General features: G+C 46.1%; 2 protein-coding genes across 3 annotated transcripts in view; one reads left to right on the forward strand and one right to left on the reverse strand.

Moving 5' to 3' along the window:
• CDK5RAP3 (CDK5 regulatory subunit associated protein 3) overlaps positions 1-5,686 on the reverse strand; it is a 31,539-nt gene extending 25,853 nt beyond the window's left edge. The window contains exons 1-5 of one of the 2 annotated variants that reach the window (XM_084804877.1): positions 5,618-5,686; positions 4,101-4,146; positions 3,713-3,844; positions 2,805-2,905; positions 1,894-1,942 (exon numbers count right to left, since the gene is read on the reverse strand). In XM_084804877.1, coding sequence (XP_084661003.1) covers positions 1,894-1,942; positions 2,805-2,905; positions 3,713-3,844; positions 4,101-4,146; positions 5,618-5,623 — 334 coding nt within the window. In that variant the 5' untranslated portion in view covers positions 5,624-5,686. Of the gene's footprint in view, positions 1-1,853; positions 1,943-2,804; positions 2,906-3,712; positions 3,845-4,100; positions 4,147-5,617 lie in introns of both variants that reach the window. The other variant, XM_084804878.1, reaches the window with a different exon arrangement.
• Positions 5,687-13,174: 7,488 nt separating this feature from the next.
• On the forward strand, positions 13,175-23,671 carry PRR15L (proline rich 15 like). The gene is made up of 2 exons (XM_084804879.1): positions 13,175-13,244; positions 20,251-23,671. The coding sequence occupies exon 2, from the start codon at positions 20,277-20,279 to the stop codon at positions 20,598-20,600; it is 324 nt and encodes a 107-aa protein (XP_084661005.1). The 5' UTR covers positions 13,175-13,244; positions 20,251-20,276; the 3' UTR covers positions 20,601-23,671.
• Positions 23,672-27,939: the final 4,268 nt, after the last annotated feature.

Here is a 27,939-nt window from a genome sequence, read left to right on the forward strand (position 1 = left end):
GAGATTGTATCCCAGTACTGCTTTTCCCACCCTTTTATTGACTATGAGTGCTACTCCATTTCTTCTAAGGGATTCTTGCCCACAGTAGTAGATATAATGGTCACCTGAATTAAATTCGCCCGTGCTTGTCCATTTTAGTTCACTGATTCCCAAGATGTCCATGTTCAATCTTGCCATCTTATGTTTGACCACCTCCAGCTTACCTTGATTCATTGATCTTACATTCCAGGTTCCTAAACAATATTGTTCTTTACAGCACCGGACTTTCTTTTCACCACCAGACACATCCACAGCTGAGTGTCCTTTCAGTTTTGGCCCAGCCACCTCACTCTTTCTGGTGCTACTTGGAAATTCCCTCTGCTCTTCCCCAGTAGTATATTGGACACCTTCCGACCTGAGGGGCTCATCTTCCGGCATCATCTCTTTTAGCCTTGTGATACATTCCATGGGGTTTTCTTGGCAAGAATACTGGAGTGGGTTGCCATTTCCTTCTCCAGTGGACCACATTTTGTCAGAACTCTCTGCCATGATCTGTCCACCTTGGATGGCCCTGCATGGCATAGCTTATGGCTTCACTGAGTTACGCAAGCCCCTTCACCACAACAAGGCAGTGATCTGCTAACAGCAGTGAGGAAATAGCAAGATGGATCAGGAACACTTGGATGGGTGGAGAGAGCCTCCCAGCAATCCTGATGCAGAGACCACTGTGACCATGAGGAACCAGCCTCCCACAGGGGTGTAGCACCATTTAAAGCAGACAAGTAGTCATAGGCAGAGAAATTAGAAGTAAAAATGAGATGCTTAGAAGATAAAGACAAATAGAAGACATATCGATTCCTAGTATCATACAGATCTAGTTATGACTATCATAGTTGCCACTGTGCATTTATTGAGCAAGGCTTAGAACCAATTTATTGGTTCCCAAAATACATGTGGTATAGCCTCTTTGGACTGTGCCACTTCAGAATGCAGGTGGAGGATTGAATATTTGAATGTTCCCACACATCAAATACTCTATGCATGTAGAAAAGCAGTACACTGGAGAGAGCCTTTTTCTCTGACATGCTTGCTTTCCACAGACAGGGAATCTGTGATATGGAGAAGTATTCAGTCTTAGTATCAATTCATATAGCTAGGATTTATGGCCCAATTCCAAAGATGAAGTGATCACTGTTAGAACAGATAGGATTAAACACACTGACAGAAGCTAGGCGACTAGCCACGACAGCTAAAACTAGAGCCACCTACTCCAGGGGTACAAAATCTGCTCTCCAAGGTCTTTACTGTGCACCCCCACAAGGGTGCCCTGAGGCCCCCCCCTAATTCACTCCCCATCAATTTCTCCACTGCCTGTGTTCTCCATTCTCACCCCAGGGATCCTCATACAGATCACTCTTTCTCTACCATGTTAGCAGCAAGGAAAGAGCGAACTGTGTCAGGATTGCTGGTGTGTGTGCGTGCATACAAGCATGCAGCCCTGACTCCTGAGCCAGCATCACATGCAGCCCTTGGGACTGAAAAGGTTGCGCATCCCTAATCTATTCAGGGTCATTACACTTCTATTGAGAAATTGCTAATTGTTTGTCCCGCCTCTGATGGGATAAACAACAAGGGATGACTCTCTCCATCATTCTTAGCTTGTGAGCTTCTTGTGGGCATCACCAACTAAATGGATCCTTGGTCTGATCCAGGAATGCAGTTCTTATAAGAGGAAAGGAGGTATCAGCTACTTTCTGGACAGAGGCAATTTTAGGATATTTGGTGGTACTAGGGCTGTCAAGTACAGAATTTACAGGGCCCTGGTTGCAGAAAACCACCCAGAGAAACGAGTCACCTTTATTTCACTATTATACCTGTGTGGTGTCTTTCAGCCACACGCGGAGGTTGCCTTACCCAAGAAGGTGTTATCCTTTTCATACAGCGATACGATTTCTTGCCAGTCCTGGAGAAGGGAAGCAGAAAAGAGAGTATGGATGAGAACACCATAAAGCTAGCCAGCTCTAAGTCTATAGGCTGGGAGGGCCAGAATAAAAACCCTCATGGTGAGGCGGGAGATACCCCAGAATGTCTTGCACCTAGCCCCTCTTCCTGAACCTCTGTGGGGAAGGGAGTATCCATGTGGAAGGAAACATCTTCCACACTTGAGTACACAAAGGAAAGGTAGAGCAGAAAATAAGGCAGCAAGAAAAGCTTAGTTTCCAGAATGAAAGTATCCAACAAAATTATAAAACGAGAAGATGCATGTAGTCCTCCATTTTTCCTAATTGGAGTAGACTGAACCAAATCCTAGTACAGGGGTGGGCAACTTGTGGCCCTCCAGTTGTTTTGGCCTACAAGTCGCCCACCCGTGCTCTATTAGCTCATTGGTCCATCTACTTATTTTGCTCTACACAGGCTGGCTATGAAAGAAGCTGGGTTTCTCTCCTCCTCTTCAGAGACCAAAGTGACAGTCAAGTGTTTTAAGCTTGCCTGATGTCTGTGAGGGACAGGAAAAGGCAAAACACTCTCCAGGTTTACTTCCCAATCTTGACCTGGGGAGAACTTTGTTCTTGACCTCCAGACACGGTGATTATCAAGACTTTGGTCATAAGCAAAAAAGATGTCCATCTGCTGAGCCATTCCAAGGGCAAAGGTGGGGGGTAAAATATACACTAGGTGGCATCTTGTTGCTTAGTGTGGTAGACTCCGGAGGAATGGGGGTGGGGGGAATCCAGCCCTTGGAAAAGAGGCTTGGACCAAATGTGGGATTTTTCTCACAGTGTCAAATGCTAGAGATGCACCTCTTCCCTTCCATGTTCGCTCACCTTCATACGCTGAGAAGAGTAGCGACCAAATATGTTTTTAGTGGAGGCTTCTGTCCCTTTAAGGATCTCCACAATCCTGAGGCAGTGAAAATAGTGAATATCTGGAATCAGAGAGAGAGAGAGAGAGAGAGAGGACTGTTAAGATTTTGATCAGCCATGCTTCTTTCTGTAAGTCTCATCTTCTTTTCCTCAACCAAGCTGGTAAAATCCCAGGCACTTGAGTGGGTTAGTGAAAAGTATGAGACAACTGGGAAACATCCAAAGTGGATCCAAGAAGAGAGAAAATTAGTCTCAAGATGCTGGAAAAATAGCCTTTAAGAAGCCCAATGCATTTCAGCTCATTATATTATTTAGGGCTTTCCTCAGGGGAATTCTTAAAAAGCCTTCAGAGAACTCAGTCAGGACTGTCTCATATATTTGAGATATTCAAGATATTTGCCTATCTTCAAATATATGGGACAGTCCTGACAGAGTTCTGTGAAGGCTTTTAAAGAATTCCCTTAAGGAAGGCCCCAAATAATATATTGGGTAAAAACACATCACACTAAGAATCATAGAATAGTGGGGCTGGAAGGAGCCTATAAGACTGTTGAGTCCAACCGCCTGCTCAATACAGGAATCTGAGTCAGAGCATCCCTACCAGATGGCTGTCCAGCCTCATCTTGAATGCCTCCAGTGTGGGAGAGCCCACCACCTCCCTAGGTAACTGGTTCCATTGTCGTATTGCTCTAACAGTCAGGAAGTTTTTCCTGATGTTCAGCCAGATTCTGGCTTCCACTTCTTAAATAACAAGCTATTTTTCCAGCATCTTGAGACTAGTTCTCTTTTTTTGGATCCAATTGTGTGGGTTAGGCACCTAGAAATCTCATCTGAAATATTTCCAGTTACTAGCCTCCACAGACACTCACAGGAACCAGCAAGAAGCTGTTTGATCTCTTCATTCTCAGGCATGTCTTGGATGGCTGTGGCAATCTTCTCACGGACAGTGTGGACCTGGCCCTGCCATTTCAGGCTACAATGTCGCCTGTCCACAAGCCAGTCTGCAAAAGGAAGGTACCTATGTTAAACACCAGCCAGGAGATGCACTTCCTATCCCAAAAGGTATTTAGATACCTTTAGATACCAAAAGGTATTTAGATTTGGAGGAGAAGGGATCATTTTATAATAAGGGTCAAGCCTATAAAATAAAGCTCCACCCTTAAAGTGACACCCAGCCAACTTAAGATACAACAGCCTTCCTGTTTTTCCTCCCACTTACATTTTGATCGGGAAAAAAACAAGAAAAGAGAGACATACCAAGCAACTTGCTGGTCTGTATGTCAATTGGCAAGTTCTGATAGTCCTGTTGAAATAGAAACAAAGAGAGAATGAGAAGCCTCAGGAAAGACTAGGTCCAATGAAATCAGTAATGTTATTGATTTGTTAATTCCACCCTCCCCCCACACACGCACCATCTGGAGACCCAGAAAATGTAATAATATTAAAACTACAGCCCAATGACACCAGTAAGCAAGATGTCTATTAAAATACTAAAACATGATATTGAACTAAAACAGCCATATACCTACTTAACCCTGGCTCCAATTATGAAAGAGCAGGGATAAGACAATGGTTGCAAAGGGGTGTATGGTAATCTCGAAAAGATTGGAATACTTAATAAAACACTCTTGACAGATTTAAGGAATTACAATTACAGCAAAGGGAATGGAACGTCAGGTATGTTGTGTCTAAATAATTTAGGGTTTGACTAGTCAAAAAAACCAACAAACTGAATTAAGCCTCCTCCTAAATCTAGACCAGGAGTGGGGAACCTGTAGCCCTCCAGTTGTTGTTGGGCTGTGACAAACCAGTATGTTTCATTAGACTTCAAATTCCATCAGTCCCAGCCAGCATGTCCAATTGTCAGGGATGATGGGAGTTGTAGTCCAACAACAGCTAGAGGTCCACAGATTCTCCTGCTCTCGACAACTGAAAATGCTTCAGATTTTATATAGATGTGTTCACACATAGACTCTTAACATCTGGAAACATGCATTTGACATGCTCTGGAGAACTGTTGTTGCCTATGACCACTGCATATTTACATATATGTGATTGCCATGTTTACTATGGGAACATGCTAAAAACACAGTCGCAGCACAAAGCGTGAAACTGCCCATAAAAAAACGCAGTTCTGTCTGACAAAACTCTTGAATCGGCTCAGGTCCACAAGACTTTGGGATGAGAGAGATACAATGCTTACATACATAAAGGAAATTGCCAAATTCCTCTCTTACAGATCATAGAATAGTGGTGTTGGAAGGGGCCTATAAGACCACCGAGATGGAGAAAGGAAGAGGCATGCCCCCACCCAATAACATTGGGGTGGGGGTGGGAATAAAACATTAAGTAGCTTGGAACAAAACCAACAGAGCCTTTGAGGGCTTTTCAGACAGGAAAAGCTTTGAGGGCTTTTCAGACAGGAGGCACCTCCAGAGCTTCTGAAGGATTTTGAAAAAGGAGGACAAGTCTCCAAGTATGTTCAGAGTCTGGCAATCTGCACACACCCAGAGGCACTCTTCCTTCCCCTCTCTTTAACACTGACACCCAGATTCCCTACACACCTGGAATTAGGTAGCAAAGGGGGCTCCAGGGAAGAGGACATGGCTTTCACTTTAGGGATTAAACTTTAGGGGACCCTCCTCGGGGGAAAGGAGGCGGAGATACTCTAGCCTGGGAAGGAAAGAAGTTGCTTATCAACCAGGGGAGGAGGTGGTTGCTTAGCAACACAAGGGGTGCATCCCCCTCCCCCCGCATTAAATACTCTCCCCCACCTGCATAGCTGCAGCTCCCTCCGACGTCAAAAGAACTTGCTCCCCTTCGCGACTCCGCCCTTCCGCATCAGCAGCCAATCGGCGTAGACGCAGGACTGCGCTCCTCCTGCACAGCCAATCAAAAACGCACGTCCCGCCGCTCCCCGCTTACCCGTTTTGCGAAGGGAAACGTGGGAGCGCTGTAAGGCCACGCGTCCTTCTGCTTGATTGGCCGACGGCGCCTCGCTACTGAGAAAGAAAAGTGCGCCCGGAGAGGGGAAGAGTTAGTGGCAGCTACAGGCCGCCGGGTGGCGCCCGAAAGCTGCAAGCTCGGCTTCTTCGGAAGTGCTTTCTGCGTGCGTGTTTTTAGTTATGCACGTGTGAATCTGCTTGTGCGTGTAGGGCAGAACCAGGAGTCAATAGATCCTTTCAGCTAAGGACAAAAACTGTGGTGAAAGAACTGGATGTAGGTGGAAGATTTAAATTCAGTCACAAGGCTAATAAGATCATCACTTTTTTTTCTTTTCTTTTTTTTAGCAATGCTCCCCCGTGTGTAACAGGCACAAATCTAAGGTGGAACCTTATCCTAACATTGAGATGCAACGAGAGAGAAAGACTGATAGATTTCTGCATTTGCTGTAGTTACTAAAGCCACAGAAGCGGTCTGCCCCAAGGCTACCCAGATCAGCTAATTTTGCTGCCAGACAACACTCACGGCATGACAACTCTGAACATGCTTGTATAAAGTGATAAGATGATGAGACTGCCTCTGAGCATGCGTACAGTCTCACCAGCAAGTAACTTCAGCCAGTTCCCACAGATTTGGGGCTGGGGAAAGGTGCAGGCTTCCAGTCAGAAGGCAGAATTTCCAGCACTTTTTTCAAAATTAACCACTTATCATCCTCTACTTCATCCCCAACCTTTAAGTCACATCGCTATATAGATTACCAAAGACCATATCCAGCTCTTCCCCAAGGCACACTCATCCAGAACACTTATTTAAACACTTATTTATCCAGCATACTTATTTACACATAAGATTTGACTTCATGCAAAACTTTGCACAGTCATTATTTAGCAAAATTTCAGGATCTGAATTTTGTAATTTTTCAATATATGCTTTTGAAATTTGACTTTGAGTGATACTGCTGGGGATTGGCGAGGTGGGGGGAATGACATCTTAGGGCTTGTTGATGAATTGCATAGCACAGCAATAATGTTATGTAGCAAAAGCTTTCCATTCAGTTCATATATTTGTTTAAACCACAAGTCATAAGAAAACTTATGCAAAACACAAGGGCTCAATGGGCCGCACGTACTAAGCAGTACAAAAGTTTTCATCACAAACACTGATTGCATATATGAGTTAGAATGATAAAGTCAGGGCTAAGTGTATTTTAGCTGTCCGAAGTTATCTCACAATCTCACCATTGCTTCCATGTCTGCAGAGTGTAGAATCATAGAATAGTAGGTTTGGAAGGGGCCTACAAGACCATCGAGTCTAACCCCCTGGTCAATGCAGGAATCCAAGTCAGAGCTGACAGATGGCTCCCCAGCCTCGTTTTGAATGCCCCCAGTGTGGGAGAGCCCACCACCTCCCTACGTCATTGGTTCCATTGTCCTATTGCTGTAACAGTCAGGAAGTTTTTCTGATGTTCAGCCGGAATCTGGCTTCCCGTCACTTGAGCCCATTATTCCATGTCCTGCACTCTGGGATGATCAAGAAGAGATCCTGGCCTTCCTCTCTGGGACAACCTTTCGAGTACTTGAAGAGTGCTATCCTATCTCCCCTCACTCTTCTCTTCTCAAGGCTAAACATGCCCAGTTCTTTCAGTCCCTCCTCACAGGGCTTTGTTTCCAGTCCCCTGATCATCTTCGTTGTCCTCCTCTGAACCCTTCCAGTTTGTCTGCAAGCATCCTTCTTAAAGTGTGGTGCCCAGAACTGGACACAGTACTCCAGATGAGGCCTAATCAGTGCTGAGTAGAGGGGAACAATTACTTCATGTGATTTGGAAGCTATACTTCTATTGATGCAGCCCAAAAGAGCATTTGCCTTTTTTGCAGCCGCATCACATTGTTGGCTCATATTCAGCTTGCAGTGTACAACAATTCCAAGTTCCTTCTCACTTGTAGTAATGTTGAGCCAAGTATCCGCCATCTCCCAGCACCATGGCAAGAAATGGAAGCTGTTTGAATACGCTGATGCCTTCCAGCCAGCTGCTTTGAATAATGCAAGGTGTAAGTAAAGCATTGGTCTAAATTTTCGGCTCTAAAAGAAGATCACAAACCTTTTCAAAATCAAACATTACAACATGCATATTAGGCTTTGCCAGATTCATTGGGATGGATCCAAACTTAGGCATATTTAGAGTAGGTTCGTTGAAATCAATGGAACTTAAGTTAGTCATGAGCCAGTGTGGTGCAGTGGTTAGAGGGTTGGAATGGGACTTGGGAGATCTGGGTTCTAGTCTGCACTTGGCCCTGAAGCTCCCTGGGTGACTTTGGGTCAGTCACTGACTCTCAGCCTAACTTGCCTCACAGAGTTGCTGTGAGGATAAAATGGAGAGGAGGAGAATCATGTAAGCTGCCTTGGGTTCCTTCGAGGAAAATGTAATATAAATGTAATAATAAATAAATAAAATGATTTGTCTCATTGATTTCAATGGGTCTACTCTAAGCATGATTAAGCCTAGATCCAACTCATTATATATATTCATTGGCTTAAGTCCAGAGAAAGTTAATCATACTTGTGATTAATTTAAGCCCTGTTGGTTTCAATGGAACTTAAGTGCAACTAAATTTCTCTGGAACAGGGGTTGTCCTGTTTGAAGTACAAAAGATCTGAGTGGCATCCGTAATTAGAAATACTAGAACAAAGTTCAAACTGGGGGAATATAAATCAGTGCTCAAATTCGGGGCAGGGGATGCTCCCTTACCTATTGACGGCACCTTTAGCAACTGCTTTTAGAAGCTACAGGGGGCATGGTTTGGCTAAAATTGGGAGAGGGGAAGAGAGTCAGGGGGCTCATGGATTTTATTATTGAGCACTTCTATAAGTTTGAATTTTTGCAAGGAGAGTCAGTTGAGGGGAATGTGAGAATCCACCACCCACACCCATCCCATTTCCTTTCAGCTCTGCATAGCATGTTGTCCTCAATCTAGGACAATGCAGTAAAATTAATGTAGATTCACAGACTTCTCTGACTTCTCTGGGGCCTGGGCCCTCCCAATGTTTTGGACTACAACTCCCAGTATTTCTGACCATTGCTGATGATGGGGATGCTGGGAGTTGAAGTCCAAAGCATCTGGTGGGCACTAAGTTGGGGAAGGCAGATCTAGAAACAAAATTGAATTTTCCCTATGCTGAAATGGAGGTATGTGCTTAGAAGAAAAGGGAATTGGCTGTCCCCACCCCCACCCCCACCCTTCCCAAAAAAGACTAGGTCACAAGAAAGAAAGAAAGAAAGAAAGAAAGAAAGAAAGAAAGAAAGAAAGAAAGAGGGGAGAGGAACCGGTCTGAAAGAAAAAGAAAGAAAGAAAGAAAGAAAGAAAGAGGGGAGAGGAACCGGTCTGGCAAGTGGCTGAGCCAGAGTCTAGTTTGACTAATCCTCTGAAAGGAAAGTATAGATTTAAAAGGACAATAGTCCAACCTGGCAAATGGGAGCTGGAGACCTTAACTCTTTAGTGGCAAAGTCAGAGCAGCAGAGAGATGGATGATGGAAAATGTCTCACCCCAATTCCCGCTCATGGGAACTTAGTCTAAGAATATCTGCCAGTCAGGACCAAACCCATGAAAGCGGAGGCTTGAGGGCTATTTTATGTACTTATTACATGCATATTCTACCTTTCCTTCAAGGAGCTCATCTCCAGGTGGCTTATACGGTTCTCTTCTCTCCTCCCACTGCCTTTAACTTCACGACAACAATATAAGTAGGCTAGGCCGAGAGTTAGTGACTGGCCCAAGGTCATCCAGTGGGCTTCATGAATGGGGATTTGAACACAGCTCTGTCTATCCTAGTCTGACACTCAGTACACAACACTGGCTCCCTATCCACCACTGCCTTTGCTTTATCAGATGCTAGGAAAGGAATCAAGCCTTCCTGTAAGTCATCGTGCCCTCTGAGCTGAGCATTTTCTCCCTTCCACTCCTTCAGATCTATGTGGTTGGCTGGGGGTCCTCCTTCACTGTACAGGAGAAAGTTGTGGATTCCTCTGGTTTATATTGTGGAGGAAAAATAATACAACATTGGGCCAAAATGTCCAAAACACTGTCTGATCAGTCCTGGGCATTTGGAAGTCTTCTGTAGCACCTTGGTTCAAATTATTCTCAAGCCATGTGGGGAGAGGAGAGCACTGACTTAGTCCGAAGGAGGTGTGAAGTAAGCAACACCTTTTCCACCACCAATGGATGGGTTGAGGTCTATCCAGAGCTGTAAATATTCTGTGATGCTGGAATTAAACTGAAACCCCATGCCAAGGGAACCCAAATTCTGTGACCAGAAAAGCTGGATTTGGGAGTCTGCATAAAGTAGACTGATATTGCATATCTTCATGGTTTTGCATAATTTATTCTGCTTCTGCTATTCTTGGGGAAGGGTGGCTCCAGGCATGGGAGTGCCCACCCATCTGCTTATTAGAAATTCCATGGATGTTTTTCAAAGGCCTGCCAAGGTGAGCCCCAGGCCAGACAAGATGATCCTTGTTCTCTTTGTGTCCTGGGAAGACAAGCAGGGAGAGTGGTTGTCTTCATCAAATGTAGATCATAAGCATTTTGGAGACAAGGGTAGGAAGGGTCTGTCTTTTTGTTTTTGTGCTCATGATACTGTTTCAAGGACCATGTATACTGAAGGCACTGTATAAACCATAGATAATTAGGGACTTTTATACATGTGGCATTTATTGTGCGCTTGTCATTCCCTACTCATGGTAGTTTACGGGTTCTTTAGACAACATCACGACCCTCCAGTTTTGCTTCTGTGTCTAACCTGTGCTTTCGGCAATTTTTTTTTTTTTTTAGAGCAGGGAAAATGTGGCATTTGATTGTGAAAGTAAAAGAAAGCGCGTTTTTCTCTTGTATATTTGCACTTTTCTGCTATACCACAGTGCCACCTAGAGGTTATGTAGTGGAAAAGCAGGAAAGGAAACTCTCTTTGTGTAGAGCTCGGATCTCAATTCTGCCATGCAACTGAAAGTAGATACAGCGGAATAACAGCTGATTAACAGCCTCGTGTAGAAAAGCTCTAAGGATTGTTCCAGTTATGCAAACATGGGAATAGGCAGTCTGTTGCCCAGCTACAAAAATTGCCAGCTTGCCCTGCCCAGCAGGATGAATTAGGAATGTGGCAGTCAGATGTGCCTGCAAGAGGGCTTCTGACCCCCTCTTAAAAGCCTGGAGGCAGAGAGGTGTAGTTTGAGAAGCAAAGTACAAAAAAAATAAACATCTCTCTGATGTTATAGATGCTGTCACCCACCGGCCACAATGCCCTGCAGCCATAGACGCAGGCAAATTAGGTTGGTCTCTCTTCAAGGAAAGAGATGGAAACAAATCTGGTATTAAAATGAGGAGCAAAATGCCTGTGACAGCGGACACTGTTGTGTCACTCAACATCATGCATATCCCCGGATATTCTGTCTTTAAGGTCACTATGCTCCAGGCGAATTCACACGTACATGTTTTTTGCTCTGTTTCCATAGCACCGACCCAGCAGGGAGTTGACCTGTGTGAATAGTCATCCAAGGTCAAGCACCATTGACAAAGATTTTGTTTGTCATTATCAAAGGAGGCGGCAGTTTTAAACAGAGGCCGTTCACACACTGGGCTGTGCATCATCAGGTTTTAAGGCATGGAGCAGTGCATTCGTGTGAATCAGCCCTCAGGTTTAGAGCAGGGTTAGGAAACCTCCAGCCCAAGGGCAAAATGCGGCCCTCCTAGGGTCCTCAGATGACCATGCACCCTTTTCCCCAACCACCAATATTTTGGTGGTTTCAGCTGTTTGTGCAGTCCCCGCCCCCTTCTAAAAGGCTGAAATGCCACAACACCAATCAATGGTGTTGTGAAGAGTGATTGTGACTGGATATGCTTTTATTCTTGTTTTTCTTATGTTCTTGCTATTGGAGTTATTGTTTGCAATTTCCCCTGCCCTTTTATTTTGTTATAATGGCAAATTTATATATGCGCTTCTCCTAAGGCTTAACTACTGTCAGTAAGAGCTTTAAGCTACAACATGCTGGTATTTTGTGTTTTTTGGGCCACATTCCCTTTGCATTTCACCACTGAAATGCACACCCCCCCTTCCCACCCCCCAAACTTCTTCAAAATTGAATTTGGCCCTTGAGCTGAAAGAGGTATGTGCTTAGGATTGACTGGGGGACTAAAAATTCAAGTCTCGCAAAGTAACCTAGGCTGGCATCATGATCCAAAGCGAGCGAGTTTAGGATTGCAGCCTTGTAGCACATTTATGTTGGCTTGAGTCCCAATGAACTCAGTGGCACTTACTAATAAAAATGTGTAGGATTGGACTGTTTGGCAAATAGCAAGCTTCTTGCTTAATCTATTTTTCAGGGTTGTTATGAGGATTAAAAAAGAAAAAGATCATCACATGCATGCCAGCCTGACCTGAGCTCCTTGGGAGAATTAGGGAGGAGATAAAGGAAGTGATTAATAATAAATAACAGGCAGTTGGAATAAGAAGTCACAAAACTGGGTTTTGCTAAGCACTGGTTCACATGTGCATGTTCATCACTTGACGACTGCAGCATCAGGTGGTGAGCACGCATGTCTGAATGAGCCAGCACAGGTTAGACCCCACAGACTGAATTTTCATAGTGTTCAATGCCATCTCAAATGCAATGATTTTCCGTGTTGGTTGCCAGTAATCCAGAGACAAGATTTCAAGTGATGAACATGCATAGGTGAAACAGCCTTATTAAATTTGACCCTGTGTCATGAATAAGGATGGATACTCATTGTCCCCCATTTGGTGTTTACACCTTGATGCTCCAGCCTACGCTTAGATTATGGTGGATCCCTGTTTTACACCCCAGTTATCAGGATGTGATCTTTGCAATCCCAACGTCTTAAGTTTCACCTTGGTTTGCGTTCCAGCGTATCTCAGCCTCTGTATGCATATTATATCTATCTATTGCCTGTGGCTTTCTCAGTCAACATCATGCCTCTGAGGAAGTGGGGTGTATCTGTGAAAGACCTTGACCCAATAAACTAATCTCCGAAGTGTGAGAAGACTTATCCTTTCCCCCACCCCTTTTTCCTGCAACAGGCTAACGGGAATGTGCGAGAAGACTTATCCTTTCCCCCACCCCTTTTTCCTGCAACAGGCTAACGGGAATTTAACCCCAGCTGGAACGTTATTGCTGTTCTGGAATTTAACCCCTATGAATCTAAATGCTCAGGTGCTCCCCTCTTCTCCCCAGGTGACATCAAGTGGAACTGCTCTTAGGCAGCAAAATGTTTTGGCTTAGATTTCCCCCATCATGAATATTCAGATTTCTCCCAGCTCAGCCTCTGTTAGCTCCTGTTTACTTTAAGCAGGAGTGGCTCAGTCTCTGGTTAACCTTGACATACAGAGAGAGAGAGAGGGAGGGAGGGAGAGAGAGAGAGAGAGAGAGAGAAAAGGCGCAGCACGAACAGGTATGTGGCACCTCAGCACACCTGAGATGTGAGAACCACTTTTCTACTGCTCGCAGGAGCCATACCTGCTAGTTTTGCCACAGAGATCTACCTCACTGTAAGGTCCCATCCTGTCTCTTCTTCATATTGGCCTTTGCGCATAACAACTGAACATACTATCTGGTGAGGGACGAAGTTTAGAAGTCCGAGGGAACCAGGTATGTTGGTAATGGCATTGTTGAGGGGGGAGGCAAGGGAGGGAAACCTGAGCCACTGCCTGGAACGTTGTGCCTCAGTGCCTCCACAAATGTTTAATTGATCGCCACAACAGATGGAAGGCCCAAAAGCAGTGTACCACAGTGGGCTGAGTTTGGATCTGGGAGATGCAGGCTCCCATCCTTGCTTGCTTCCGAAGTTCACTGAGCAGCCTTGGACAAGATGCAGTCTCTCAGCCTAGTCTACATTGCAAGGTTGTTGTGGGGATAGAATGAGATACGGACAATCTGTAACTTGCTTTTCACATATGATGGGAGAACAAAAACATGTGATGGACAACTCATCTACTAATGGAGTTTTTCCACATACTGCAGTGGCAAACCTGGTTTTACTTTTGAAAGTACACTTGATAGGGAGTGCTGACCTTGACTCTTTAATACGTATGTGTATAATACACGTGTTTTCATATACAAGTTTCCCCCCGCTTGTTCACATGTTATGCTTTCATGTATGCTTAAAATGTCTGAAACCAAAACAGCATGTGGAAAGGCTTTTAGGGCCAATTCCCACGTTACATTTTTAAGATGGAGCGTTTTGTTTGTTTGCAGGAGGGTGGAGCCAGGATCTGCCTGAAGAGGAAGGGACTTTCCACAAGAAAGGCCTTATTTGGGGGGATCCCCACCCCCACCCCCACACATCACAGCACAGCCCATTAGCAAGGTCTCCTGACTCTCTGTATAGCATTTTGAGGGGGCGGAGGGGGGAGGCTGCCATGGGGAAGAGGAAGGGCGGTGGGGAAGTCCACTGCCACCAGTACAGTTGATCTAGCATAAATCTGGAGCCAGTCCTAAAAAGCACATTTGCTACACCTTTCTTGCACAGGATCCAAATGTCTTCCCTCAGGATAGTGCTTTTGCGGCAGACACGTTGCATTTCCTGACCATTCAAATTGCAATCTTTTGTGCTGGGGAAAACACTGTTTTCTCCACAGTTAGTGGACCCATTGCTATTGCAATGACTGTGTGACTGTCTCTATGAGATATTACTTGTCATAACAATGGCATTGAGCACCTCAGTTACTCATCCCCTGCCCCAAATGTCTGTACCAATTTGTGGCTTTGAAAAAACAGCTAGGACAACCCCCCCCCCCCACACACACACACCCACACACACACACAGAGTTCTGTGTTATTTTTTTTTTTTTTTACTCAAGTGCTCTTTCACCTATAGTATAGGACAGCTTTCCCCAACTGAGGGCTCTCCAGATATGTTAGACTACAGTTCCCATAACCCACAACCACTGTCTGGGGATGGTGGGAGGTGTAGTCCAACATATCTAGAGAGGCCCCAGTTGGGGAAGGCTGGTGTAGGGCCTACACCATTCTAGCACAGGAGCCTATAAGCAAAGAAGAAGCTGCTTTCTTGCGACTGGACTGGGAGCTGGGAGATCTGGGTTCTAGTCCCCACTCGGCCATGGAAGCTCACTGGGTGACTTTGGGCCCGTCACAGACTCTCAGCCCAGCCTACCTCACAGGGTTGTTGTTGTGAGGATAAAATGGAGAGGAGGAGGATAATGTAAGCCGCCCTGGGTTCCTTACAAGAGGAAAAAAGGTGGGATATGAATGCAATCAATCTATCTGTCTGTCTGTCTGTCTTTACTCGGGGTAAGGATGAGGGAGAGGGAGGAAGAGAAGGAGAGAGATAAAATGGGTATGTCTATGCCCAGCCATCCCCAACCTTCTGCCCCCCCCAATATTTTGGACTTCAGCTCCCATCAGCCCCAGCCAGCATGGTCAATGGTCAGGAATGCTGGGAGCTGTAGTCCAAAACATCTGGAGGGTACCAGCTTGAGGGAAGGTTGGTCTATACTGAACATTTAAACCAGTTTCAAACCTGTTTAAGGGCACAACCCTAAGTTCCCAACCAAGGACTCCTAGAAATTAAGTTTCTGCCAAAGGGAATCTATGAATTCATGGCGTATGTATAAAACTACCGTTTGTATAGTTCTGTGGGACAAGGGCAGAGAGCCATGACAGTTAAACCCATTTCAAACAAGTTTCAAACAAAGTTTAAATTTGTAATTTAGATGTGCCAAAAGACAGATGCTGGTGTGTGCGTAGGAGCAAGAAGTGCACCCCTCTTCATGTTCCACCCACCTCTTCTCGAAAGCCATTTCTGGTAGGGTAGAGAGGATGGAGAGGGATGCTTAATTTAACCCCTTTCTCCACCTCAAAGTCACCCTGCCATTAACTCCAGTTTATCATCAGGGATATAACCCTGAAATCACGTTGGCATGACGACCTGCCAGATTGGCATTTCAACAGGGAAGCGTTTCCCAGACAACTTCCATACGGTAAAGCTGATGTGGCCAAGGAAGACCATGTACGCCAACAGGGCTTAGTGGAACATATGGACATTGGTGGCACTTGCTATTGCCTGGGGAAGGCAGAAACTGTTCCCATTGTGTTGAGAGCTGGGCGGGACTCTTCCAGCAGGGTGGGTCAGTGTGTGTGTTGATATATAAGGTGGCCACGTACACATTTCCCAAAAAGAGAAAATGCATCACCAAAAAAGAGGACACAAATTTCCGTATGCTAATGTATATGTATAGATGCAGATTTCAAAATGATTACTAGAATTTAAATAGAAATACATGTCACCATAGGAAATGGAGAAGACTGTGACCAGGTGAGCTGTGTGCTTGGTGAGTCCAGGTGTTCACTCTGATAGGCAGCTCCAAGGGCCCTATAACTGGGTGGGACAGCCCTACAAATAGAGGACTATCCTCTGTAAAGGAAGACACATGGCCACCCTGTTTACATATGAGGAGGCCATCATGGGCTAAAGAAACTTGCTTGTGGATATATAATGGAGGTCAGTCATGCTGAAATGGGATGTCCATCAGCATCCCCCCAAAATCAGGGTTGACTAAGTAAGCCCAGGCTGCCTTCAAGGTAGAATGAGTTCATATGAAAAATGGCAGCAGCATTAGGTAATCTAGTGGAGATTATTCAAGAAGCCCGTGCTTTATTTCCATACCTAAAAAAGGCTTTAGAATACTGTTTAATTTATTTAAAGTGTTTTTATCCCTCTCCTCAGCCAAAAAGTATCCTGGAACAGCTTACATACAATCAATAAAACCAAGACAGTCCCCGCATGCAGGTTTACATTCGAAAAAGACACCACACAAAAGGAAAAAGGGATGGGGAGGGAAAATGTTCTTCCTCCTTGGAGGGCTTCCACTTTCAAGCAGGGGCCTATCACTCATCCATCACAGAAGCTTTAGGTATCAGGTGTTTGGGCTACATCAGTAGTGTTCAACTTTCTAGCTTCGGGGAACCTTTTCCACGTGGAAATGTCTGCCAAGGAACAGGTGTATCTTTGACATGGAAGCTTTATGCGCCACAGAGGATTCTAAGGGCGCAACCCTATGCACGTTTATACAGAAAAAAGTCCTACAACTCCCAGCATGCCCCAGCCAATTGGCTGGGGCATGCTGGGCGCTGTAGGACTTTTTTCTGTCTAAACATGCATAGGGTTGCAACCTAAGGCAGTGATGTGCTAAAAAGCTAAACTCTGTTGTCCTACACTTGGCAGCTTTGTAGACTCCCTGTAGGCTGGCTGGGGCATGCTGGGAGTTGTAAGACTTTTTTCTGTCTAAACATGCATAGGATTGCACCCTTAGGGACATTCTAGGGCATTGGCCAGGGTCCCACCATTGCTTCATGTGAACTGAGAGTGCACCCTGGAATACACCCGCACTCCCATATGTCTGCACATTGCAGGGCAAATGTAATAGTGGATGGCAAGCTGTTCTTTCAGGTGAGCTTGTCCACCATTGCTGATCTTCTCATTGAGGAACCCCTGATAAGCTTCCAGTAGATCACAGGATTTCCCCTGAAAAACACTGGGCCTGATGTCCAATGATTGCATAGAACCTTTTCCTGTAAAGCAGGTTCTGCCTACTTGCAGGAACAGGAGGCAAGCTGTGCAGTGACAAAGTAAGCAGCTGAGGGAAGTTGTGGCATCTTCTTCTCCAGATGGGAAAAGTCTCAAAGGGATGCTTGAGGAGTTTACCTATCAGATATCCTGTCTACTCAATCCTCCCTTCCCATAGCAACCCCATCTGAAGGGCTTAAACCTAGGGTGGTCACTTATGCTTCATAAAAAAAGAGGAAACACGTGACCAAAATTAGAAGGCAAACAAGGGTGTTGATCTGCATAACATCTGCATATGCTAATTTATATTTATAGATACAAATGTGGAAATAATTCCTGTCAATTAAATAGAAATACAATATATCTCCCTATAGCATGGAAGGCCATGACCGGGTCTACTGTCCAGGTGCTCACTGTTGAGGGGCACTTCAAGGCCTCTGCTGCCTGCTTTCCCTGCCTTGGGTTCAATGGGTAGGATCCAACGGTGCCCTACCACTGGCGGCCAGCACAGCCGGTGTGGGTGTGCATGCAGCCGGCCCTGGCATGGCTGGCTGCGCATGCATCAGGAACTAGCAGTCCTGATTACACCCAAACAGCGCTTCAAATGGAGGATGGCTCGAAATTAATAATAATAATAATAATAATAATAATAATAATAATAAAATATACATTTCTCTACTGCCTTTTTGACAAGGCTCCCAAGGTGGTTTACACTTTTTAAATACAGAAACAAACAAGCAAATGTTACCACAAAAATTAAAAACCCAAACACACACCAGAAGACAGTTCTCTCAGGCTGGCTGATGGTCCCTTCAGGAGCTGAGGGCAGGAACTCCTAGCCTGGGCTTCTCCTCTTCTGAATTTGTTCAGGACACACACACGGCCACTCTAGAGGGAAACCAAGAAGCTACCAGGAGGCCTCTGAAGGTTGCCCGTAAAAGGTCTTCAGTTTATTCTGGAATTATTTCTTAACAAACCCTGGATTGGACATTGGACACACTGGCACATTGGTATGATGGGATACACTCACACACACACACACACACACACGAGTGGCCAAAAAAGAGGAAATGCATCACCAAAAAAGAGAATAAAAGAAGGCACTGATTTGCATAACATTGGCATACATTGATTTCTGTGTATAGGTGCACATTTAGAAATACTTACTGTGATTTAAGCAGAAATACAATACATTTCACCATGGCGTGGAATCATAGAATAGTCATAGTAGGGTTGGAAGGGGCCTATAAGACCATCGAGTCCAACCCCAAAGACCTCTGCCAAGACCTTTTATGGACAACCTTCAGAGGCCTACTGGTAGCTTCTTGGAAGACTGTGACCAGGTGACCGCTGTGCCTGCCTGTTCAGTCTCCTGTTCAGGTGCTCACCGTTGATGGGTGACAATCCATAAGATCCTTTATCTTTAAACTGGAATTGAATTGGACAGCCCCTCAAACACAGGACAGTTCTCTGGTAACCCTTCAAATAGAGGACTGTAAAACAGGACACCTGGCCACGCTACAGGAGACACACACACACTTTCGCAAACCTTTCCCCCTCACGTGCTTGCTACCCTTTTAGTTCCTGATTCGAACACAGCTTTGCTTACAAACAGATTAAAGGCGACACATGCCGCCTTCAGCAAATACTCTTTGAGATCCTGACAGAAGCCGCTTGAATCCAAGACAGAATCTAGCTTAGAACCAAGACAACCTGCAGTGATTTGTGGGGCTCGGCTGGCCTGTCTGTTGAGGCAAGGTGATGTGATCTGCGGCCAACTCTTGTATTGTCCTTTCCTTTCTGCCACCCAACCAAACACACACTTTAGGCCCAGCCAAATGACCACAGAAAATATGTTGCTGGTGCCGAGCAGCCACAGAATACAGTGCCCAGAAATGGGGTATGTTCTCCAGTCACCAGGCACCACAATAGGCTTCCTTCCCTCTACCCTTAATCCAGCATTAGGGCATTTCAAGTTTTCAAAGTGTGCCAGACAATCCTTACAACAATCCTGTGAGGTGGGCCAGTATGGTTATCCCATATTACAAATGGGGGAGAGGGCTGAGGTGGAGAGAAAACAGCTTACCTCAGACCACCTAAAAAAGACATGAATGAGATGAGCTTCGCTTAAGGCAGGGGTGGGCAACTTTGGGGGGTCGAGGGGCTACTTTCCACCCCCCCCCCAGATTCCCCTGCAGGCTGCACACCTACTGTAGCTGGCACATGGCCAAAATTCGGCAGTGCCTCAGCAAAAACATTGGTGGTTTGCTGCTGAATTTTGGTAGCAAACAATGACAGAGGCTAAATGTGTCCCTTTTAAGTCTCCATCGTGGTTTGCTGCTGAAAGTTGGTGTTTAATCACTCATTTTTTGGCTACCACCAAATTTCCACATCATGGGGGTGGCAGCACGGATGGTGGGGTCCGCATGAGAGGCCAGAAGGCGGCCTCATGTGGCCCACCCCTGAACTAAGGTCTTTCTGGCTCACAGCTGACACGTGATACATGATAACGATATGTGCTGTGTATCTTTTCCCCAGTAGGGGAAAAAAAGAGGTGGGGAAGTGATTGTTGACAGGGTCATTAGAGGCATTGTCAGCTGGGTTTGTGATGGGCGTGTGGACCACATGTAAATTGCCTGCCTGGTGCAAAGGTTGCTGATATCACATGTTGTCTGGATGGCTTGATAGATAGTGCTGGGGTGGAGTTGGTGGTCATGGTGCACGTCAGCACCAATGACATGGGGAAATGTAGTCGTGAGGTCCTGGAAATCAAATTTCGGATGCTAGGTAGGAGTTTGAAAGCCAAGACCTCCAAGGTGGTTTTCTCTGAAACCTACCCAATAATAACATCAATTTTTTCCCCTCCCCAAAGGTGACGAGTTCATTCTGTCGGCCACCATGGCAGAAAATAATTATAGCTGGTGGAAGTTGACCTTTCTCCGGAAGAAAAAATCCACCCCTAAGGTTTTGTACGAAAGCCCCGATATCTATGCTGTTGCCAACAATGAGAACCAGCAAGAGGGTATGCCAGCAGATGGGAGCAGAAGCGGCAGCAGTGAGCAAGAATTCAATGCTCGGCTAGAAAAGATCGTGGACAAGAGCACCAAGGGGAAACATGTCAAAGTCTCCAATTCAGGGCGTTTCAAGGAAAAGAAGAAAGTAAGGGCTACATTGTCGGAAAACCCTCATTTTTTTGCCGATGGAGAGCGGGAAGAAAAATGAGGGGCATGTGAAGGAGAGATGCCCTTCATATGCCCTCACTACTCGAGGACGTTTCTCTGATCTGGAGAAGCTGACCAGGCATCGATTTTTCAGTACATTTGCAAATGAAGTTAACGAGGGGCCGTCTGGGGCTCCAGGACCAGGTCCTGATTTTCACATGAAAAAGAGAAGGTTCAGAAAAAGGATGAACTTTATTATTATTATTATTATTGTTACTGCCCTTTTCTTCTTTTTTTTTAATTTAAGGAATAAAGCTGGTGATATTGTCATGAAACACAAGCTTGCTGGGTAATCAGCAGTGGAGAAAGGAAAAGCCAGGTGTACACCAGAATGTGTGGCAGAGGGAACACACATTCAGAATTGTTTAATGCAGATCAGTTGCCCCTGGATTCCTGTTAGCAACCCTGTCATCCTCGTAATCAGGGTAAGTAGAGAGTGGATATCTTTGGCATCCAGAGCCGGTGTCTGCACTTGGCAGTCTTAGGCAGTTTCTGGGAAGTGCTCTGGCCTGGCCCACTGAAACCAGTCTGCCTTGGCCCTATCGGCATTGACAGACAGATGCCTTGACCCTCTCCTGCTCACCCGTTCCCTCAGGTGCAGCTGCCTGCCACTGAAATTTTCCCACAGTGCCTCAGAGCACCCAACATAGCATTGCTCTGGGGCACTGTGGGAGATTTAAATGGTGGACCTATTCCCAGGTCAAGTGGCTGCTGCCAGGTAAGCCCATAGCTAGGCAGGGGACACCTTGCCAAAACATCTCTGTGTGTGTGTGTGTTTCAAACCTGGAAACAGCCCTGCTGCCACCACCCCTTGAGTACAATGCTTACCTCTAAAGCTGGGGATTCTTGTTTTAGTTAGTGACTGTGAGTACAGAAGCAGATTCTCTGGTGCGCCCACACAACAGTGACTCACCCAGCCAAACACAGCCCCGCACAGCCATGCATTGTGGCCTGCCAGGTATGCAGTTAACCCCCTGTTTTTGCAGTCCTGGGCATGTAGTGAAAATAGGTGCATTGAGCTCCTTGTGGGCCACACCACCATAGAAAGCCAGAGGGCTGTGTTTTCAAGGCGGCGGGTCCCAAACGGTGCAGCCCTGCACCTGAATAAAAGGGTGTGTAATGGGGCGCATGCCCTTGCTCAGAAGCTATCATGTGCCCCAGGGCATTCCTGTCATTGGGCTGAGTTAGGCAGCCATGTCAGGCAATGGATATTCCAGGGGTGGGGGGAGCAAGGTGCTATTTTTCATGTGGGGCTGTGTGTGCCATGTGGTCTGACTGCTGCCCTCAGGGGCAGTGGGACACCCTGTCCCATTGCCAGTGTTGAAGGAAGATTCAGCTGCCAGCCTGGCTGTGGGGGAGGGGGAGGGAGGCAGTGCCACCTCGTCCTTCACCTCAGGCAGCGAAAGGGATTAACCAAGGTGTGTATATACACACCACGTAGCATGTGTCCAGCTACAAAATGACGCATAGCATGTCAATATGTGGTGAGGTGGATAGAGTGTTGGACTGGGGGTCAGGCAATCCGGGTTCTAGTCCCCACTCGGCCATGGAAGCTCAGTGGGTGACTTTGGGCCAGTCACAGACTCTCAGCCTCACCTACCTCACAGGGTTCTTGTTGTGAGGCTAAAATGGAGAGGAGGATTATGTACACCACCTTGGGTTCCTTAAGGAGGAAAAAGGGTGGGATATAAATGTAAGAAATAATAACAACAACAACAACAACAACAACAATAATATAATAAGCCCCACATGAAAAATGTCCCTTTATTCAGAATGAGGGTAGCTATATGCCCTCTTTTACAGAGGACATTCCTCTATGTCAAGGTGTGCCAGAAGCCTGCCCTGTTTTGAAGGTGTTCTCTGTTTGAAGGGCTGTTCAGCCCAAGTCTGGTATAAAGATAAAGAACCATCAGGAGGAAGTGCCGGGCCTTGACGTTGCCCGTTAGCAGCACCCTGACAGCAGACTGAGCAGGGCACACAGGTCACTGGTTCAGTCTTCCGCACCATGGTGAGAAGTACCGTATTTAAATAGAAATAGTATAATAATTTCTAAATTTATGTCTATACATTTCAATTAGCATATGCTCATTTTATGCAAATCAGGGTTCTCTATTGTCCTCCCTTTTTTTGGTGATGCCTTTCCTCTTCTTTGGCGATTCACAAATGGCTACCATGTTCAGATTCCATCTACTTTGACTGCAAAACTGGTCCCTTTCCCTTCCACACATCTGTGACCTTCAGTTTCCCCACCTCTCCCCTTCGTGTGCAGCATTAGGGTCTACCACAAAGGGAGCAGGATGTCGTCTGGTGTGGAGGAGCAAGCGACCGCAATAATATCTCCCTTGGGATGGGTTTTGTTCACCCTCAGGATCCAACTGATTGCTCTATTTGGGGATCAGAAGACGTTTCTCTCCAGCTCCAAGTAAACCCCGAAAGCGAAAGATTCCCTTCCCTTTTAAGGTGTAGCATGGCTCACTAGCTTGAGTCCTCAAGAGTCATTTGTTTTTATGGCCACACCTTGTCTCTGCCTGTGGCACAGTGTGGTCCAGATTGCGTGGGTCATTCTTGAGGGGAATGAAGGTGGTGGTGGTGGGGTTGGTGGCAGCTGGATGATCCTACCTTATCAGGAGGAATTGGACTGAAGCAGGAGTGGGCAACTCATGGCATTTTGGATGTTTTGGCTTTCAGCTCCCATCATACTTCACCACTGGCTATGCTGGCTAGAGCTGATGGGAATTGTAGGCCAAAACATCTGGAGAGCTACAGGTTGCCCATCCCTGGAGGACCTTTTGGTCATTTGGAAGTCTGCAATCCTATTGTCATGATCCAACGGGGCCCTTTCAGCACATGGAGACGAGGGGCTTCTTATTCCCTATCCCATCCATAGCTTCTTGGGCTACTTTGGACACTTCTTTTGAATCTCCATCGAGTGGCATGTCAGGTAGCAGGCAGGGATGGTGTTAAAAAGGTTTGAAAAGATTCAAAGAATCCTCTGTGTTGTGCATGTATATGTTTGACCCCCCCATCCCTAAAATTGCCTTTCAAGGAAATAAACACTAATTATTTCATTTTACTCCCCATCCTGATGCTCAAGTCCAAGGTTCCATGCCCAAAACATCACCCAAATGGTGGTAAACATTCATTTCAGTCCTGACCATAGTAACTTTGGCCCATTAAATCGGGGGCGGGGGGGGGTCTAAAAGGATTGCTTGCTCCACACCTTGAATCCAAGGTTGTCCTTTTCCCACATTCAGTCCCATTGCCTCCAAGCTAGTTCCTGCCAACTCTGCCTGGCAAGGCAAATGAACTTTAACTGTGAAGAATTGTATTAATAACTCATCCATCAAGCTCATTTTGCCCTCGTAAAAACCTACCATTTTGTTGAACTTTGCACACCAGTTTTGTGCAACTTTGCAGCAGTTTGTCTTTCTGTCTGGCAAGAATCACCCACTACAGAATTTTGTCCCGACTGGTGTCCCATACAGATTGGGTTGCCAACCTCAGCCATTTAAAAAAAACACAGCACCATTCACCTTATCAGACATGTTCACTGGAACTCAAGACAGGGGGAGCTGCCCTGCCACCCAGCCCCCAAAAACTCTTTCCTCAGGTGCTATTAGCCATGGGGGTGGGGCCATCAGTGGAGGCTGGTGGCTGCGATGGCAGGGTGGTGGTGAATCCACTCCAGGTTTCAGTCAGAACCAATCAGAGCTCTAAAGGAGCTAGCCAAGGTGCAAACCCTGACTGGTTCTGACTGAAACCCGGAGCAGATTCACCGCCCCACTGCCATCACAGCCACCAGCCTCCACTGGAAAACATACAGGCAAAATATGGGTGCCTATATGGTTTTCCCTCTGTGGCTAATAGCAGTTCTAGAAGAGTGGGGTGGTGGCAGAATTTGGATTAGACTATGGTGCAAGAGGAAAGGGTGAACCCCCCTCTCCCCTGTGCTGCAATCCTTATCCAAATTGGGGCCCTGGCCTTTTTAGAAGAAGTCATGGATTTCCCCACATAACATCTGCTTTGGCCCTAAATCACATACTACATAGATCAGCCTCCCCAACCTGGCATCCTCTAGATGTGTTGGACTGCAACTCCCATAATCCCCAGCCAGCATGGTCAATGTGTTGGAGTTGCAGTGTTGGAGTCCAGATGTGTTGGAGTTGCAGTCCAATGCACATGTGTGCAGTCCAGGTTGGGGAAGGCTACGTGGATGTTCAACAGAGCTAGTTTGTTGCATGAGTAGCGGCAAAGCCAACTGTTTCATCCAGATATAATGATATAAAAAGATTATTTTTACATGATCAGGAGTGAGGAGGAACCTGTGCCCTCCAGAAGTTGGGATGGATCCAGATTTACACTGGATCAACTGTGCTGGTGGAGGTGGACTTCCTCATCCCCTCCTTCCCACAGCAGCCCCTCCGTCCCCGTGAAAATGATGCACAGAATCAGGAAACCCTGCTGGATGGATGCTGTGGAGGGGGGAGGGGGGAACCTCAAAAATTGGGTGGAGGAAACGTCCACGAGTAGAGCCCTTCCTTTTGCGGAAGGCAGATCCTGGGTCCATCCTGTTGTTGGACTCCAATGCCCATCTGCCCCAGCCAACATGGCCAGTGGTCAGGAATGATGGGGGTTGTAGTCCAACCATATCTGGAAGGCCACAGGGTCTCCAACCCAGATTTAGATGGAAAGTAATTATATCTGTCGGCACCTACCTTCTCATATCCTAACTCCTTTTGTTCATTTGATTATTTTCATGACAAACAGTCCGAAATATGATGTCTTAAAAGTCCATTTGGTGTGTATGAAGCAAGCTGACTTCAAATAAGTCATCAAGGCTTGAATTAAGCTTGCCTGCCAAGCCGCAGCACCTGGTTTTGAATGTGAGAGCTCAGCCCTGGAATACATAAAGTAATAGAGTGCTTCTGGGCATATACAGAATATCTTCCCAGCCAACAAATGAGCTCACTTGCAAACAGCTGAAATAATGGGGAACGGTATGTAGGTCACAAAGGAGGTCTCCAGGCAGGCTTGAACTCTTGCAATGGTCTTTTCTTTTTTTATACATTAAACTATGGCTTGCTAGGGTGCTTCCCCAGAAACTGTGTTCACCACTAGAGCTCAGCTTTGGTATATGTGAAATAAAAATGAAGTGAATGTCTGAGCATGTACAGAGTGCTCCTCTGGCATTAGGGGCAGCATTTCAAAGACAAAGGGCTGAATTTTTCAGACATATACCACTGAGTAGGGTAAGGACTCCAATGAAGAAATGAAGGCCATATGCATTTGGAAGGGGCAGTCCATCCCCACACCATGCTTTTGCGTGGCTCATTTCAGTGAGGCTTGTGCAGGAAGACTCCCTCATGAATTATGCTCTGCCGTGTGTGTGTATGACATTTAGATGTACCCAGTGGAGGCTGGTGGCTCTGAAGTCAGCGGGGCAGTGCATCTGCTCCAGGTTTCAGTCAGAACTCTAAAGGCACTATCCAAGGTACTGAACCCAAACAGCCAAATTGGTTCAGCACCTTGGATGGCTCATTCATTCATTCATTCATTCATTCATTTTCTTAATCGCCCATCTGGCCGGTCACCCGGCCACTCTGGGCGATGTACAATGGTACAATTTCAAACAGTAAAATGATACATTAAAATAGTATTTAAAAATACCTTAACCCACCCCAAATGCCGGCCTGAGTAACCAAGTTTTCAGTGCGTGGCGGAAGCTCATTAAAGAGGAGGCATGGCGGAGTTCCCTAGGGAGAGAGTTCCACAGAGTGGAAGCCACCACAGAGAAGGCCCTTTCCCTCGTCCTCACCAGCCTAGCTGTCCTGGCTGATGGGACAGAGAGAAGGCCATCCGAGGCTGATCTTGTTAAGCAGCCTGTCTGGTGTTGCTGGAGGCACTCCTTGAGATAGGCTGGGCTGGAACTGCATAGGGTTTTAAAGGTCAAAACCAACACCTTGAATCTGGCCTGGAAAACAAATGGTAACCAGTGCAACTCCTTCAGCACTGGAGTGATGTGATCATGCCGGCGGCTGCCTTTAATCAGGCGAGCGGCCGCGTTCTGCACCAGCTGCAGCTTCTGAACCATCTTCAAGGGTAACCCCACATAGAGCGCATTACAGTAGTCTTTACCTTTACAGTGCTGACTGGTTCTGACTGAAACTCAGAGTGGATCCACTACCCCACTGACATCGGAGCCACCAGCCTCCACTGGATCAACCATCTCAGGCACCAAAACATCTTGGCCCAGCCCTGTTATATTCAAGTTTAAGACCTTTATAACTGTGTATATACAAGGGGTGTGGCTGGAAGGGATAATAAATATGTGGCAGATTGGAGAGAAACTCTTCTCCTCCCTAGCTTTTTAACCTGGGAGGTAAACCAATGCTCTGAGATAGTTTGGGCACCGGTTAATATTTGCAGTAGGGATAAGTAGGATTTGACCCAGCAAGTTTTTCTGCACGGCCATGTATGTTTACTGTTGTGGGCACACAGTTTCTCCATGGCAGGGAAGGAGACTCCAGTGATTGGTAGATCTGAGCTAGCTGCCTTTCTTGGTCTTTACTTGGCCTGAGAGTACCATTCGCTGATCTCTCCTATGGACCCAAAAGAGAGCTAGCTCCAGACTTAAGTATATCACTTGAATGTGGTTTGGGAGGTAGGCATGTCAACAGCCAGACTTAAAGGGCCAAAAGAGAAAAAGAAAAAAGAGAGACATGGACAAAGGAACAAAAGAGTTGCTGTTTCAAAATACCATTTAAAAATATTTTATTTTTAAAGATTAAGTTTGTTCATGTTCTTTGTCAATAAATAATTGTAAAAAATTATAGGAAGAAGGGCTTGGTGTGTTGTTAAGCAAGCTGCCTTTTACACAGGCATTGATGGATAGCACTTCTAGCAAGGCTTAATTTATATGCCAGATCAGCCAGGACCATGCACATGGTACTGGTGATAGTGTCTCTGAGCGCACACAGACTGCCTCTCCCTCCCCACTAAGTAGTTGCATGAAGCAGCCACCAGCCATGACATGGTTGTTGTGGACCATAACTTGAGAAACTCTGCCATGTGGTTTAAGGGAAGGGCAGGCATTACATTCCTCTTCATGGATCACTGCCTTGTTGTGGCGAAGGGGCTTGCATAACTCAGTGAAGCCATAAGCTATGCCGTGCAGGGCCACCCAAGACGGACAGATCATGGTGGAGAGTTCTGACAAAATGTGGTCCACTGGAGAAGAAAATGGCAACCCACTCCAGTATTCTTGCCAAGAAAACCCCATGGAATGTATCACAAGGCTAAAAGATATGACGCCGGAAGATGAGCCCCTCAGGTCAGAAGTG

The sequence above is a fragment of the Heloderma suspectum genome, chromosome 6, assembly GCF_057233095.1.
Source record: "Heloderma suspectum isolate Gila_16-S chromosome 6, 16-S_ref, whole genome shotgun sequence".
Taxonomy (NCBI): domain Eukaryota; kingdom Metazoa; phylum Chordata; class Lepidosauria; order Squamata; family Helodermatidae; genus Heloderma; species Heloderma suspectum.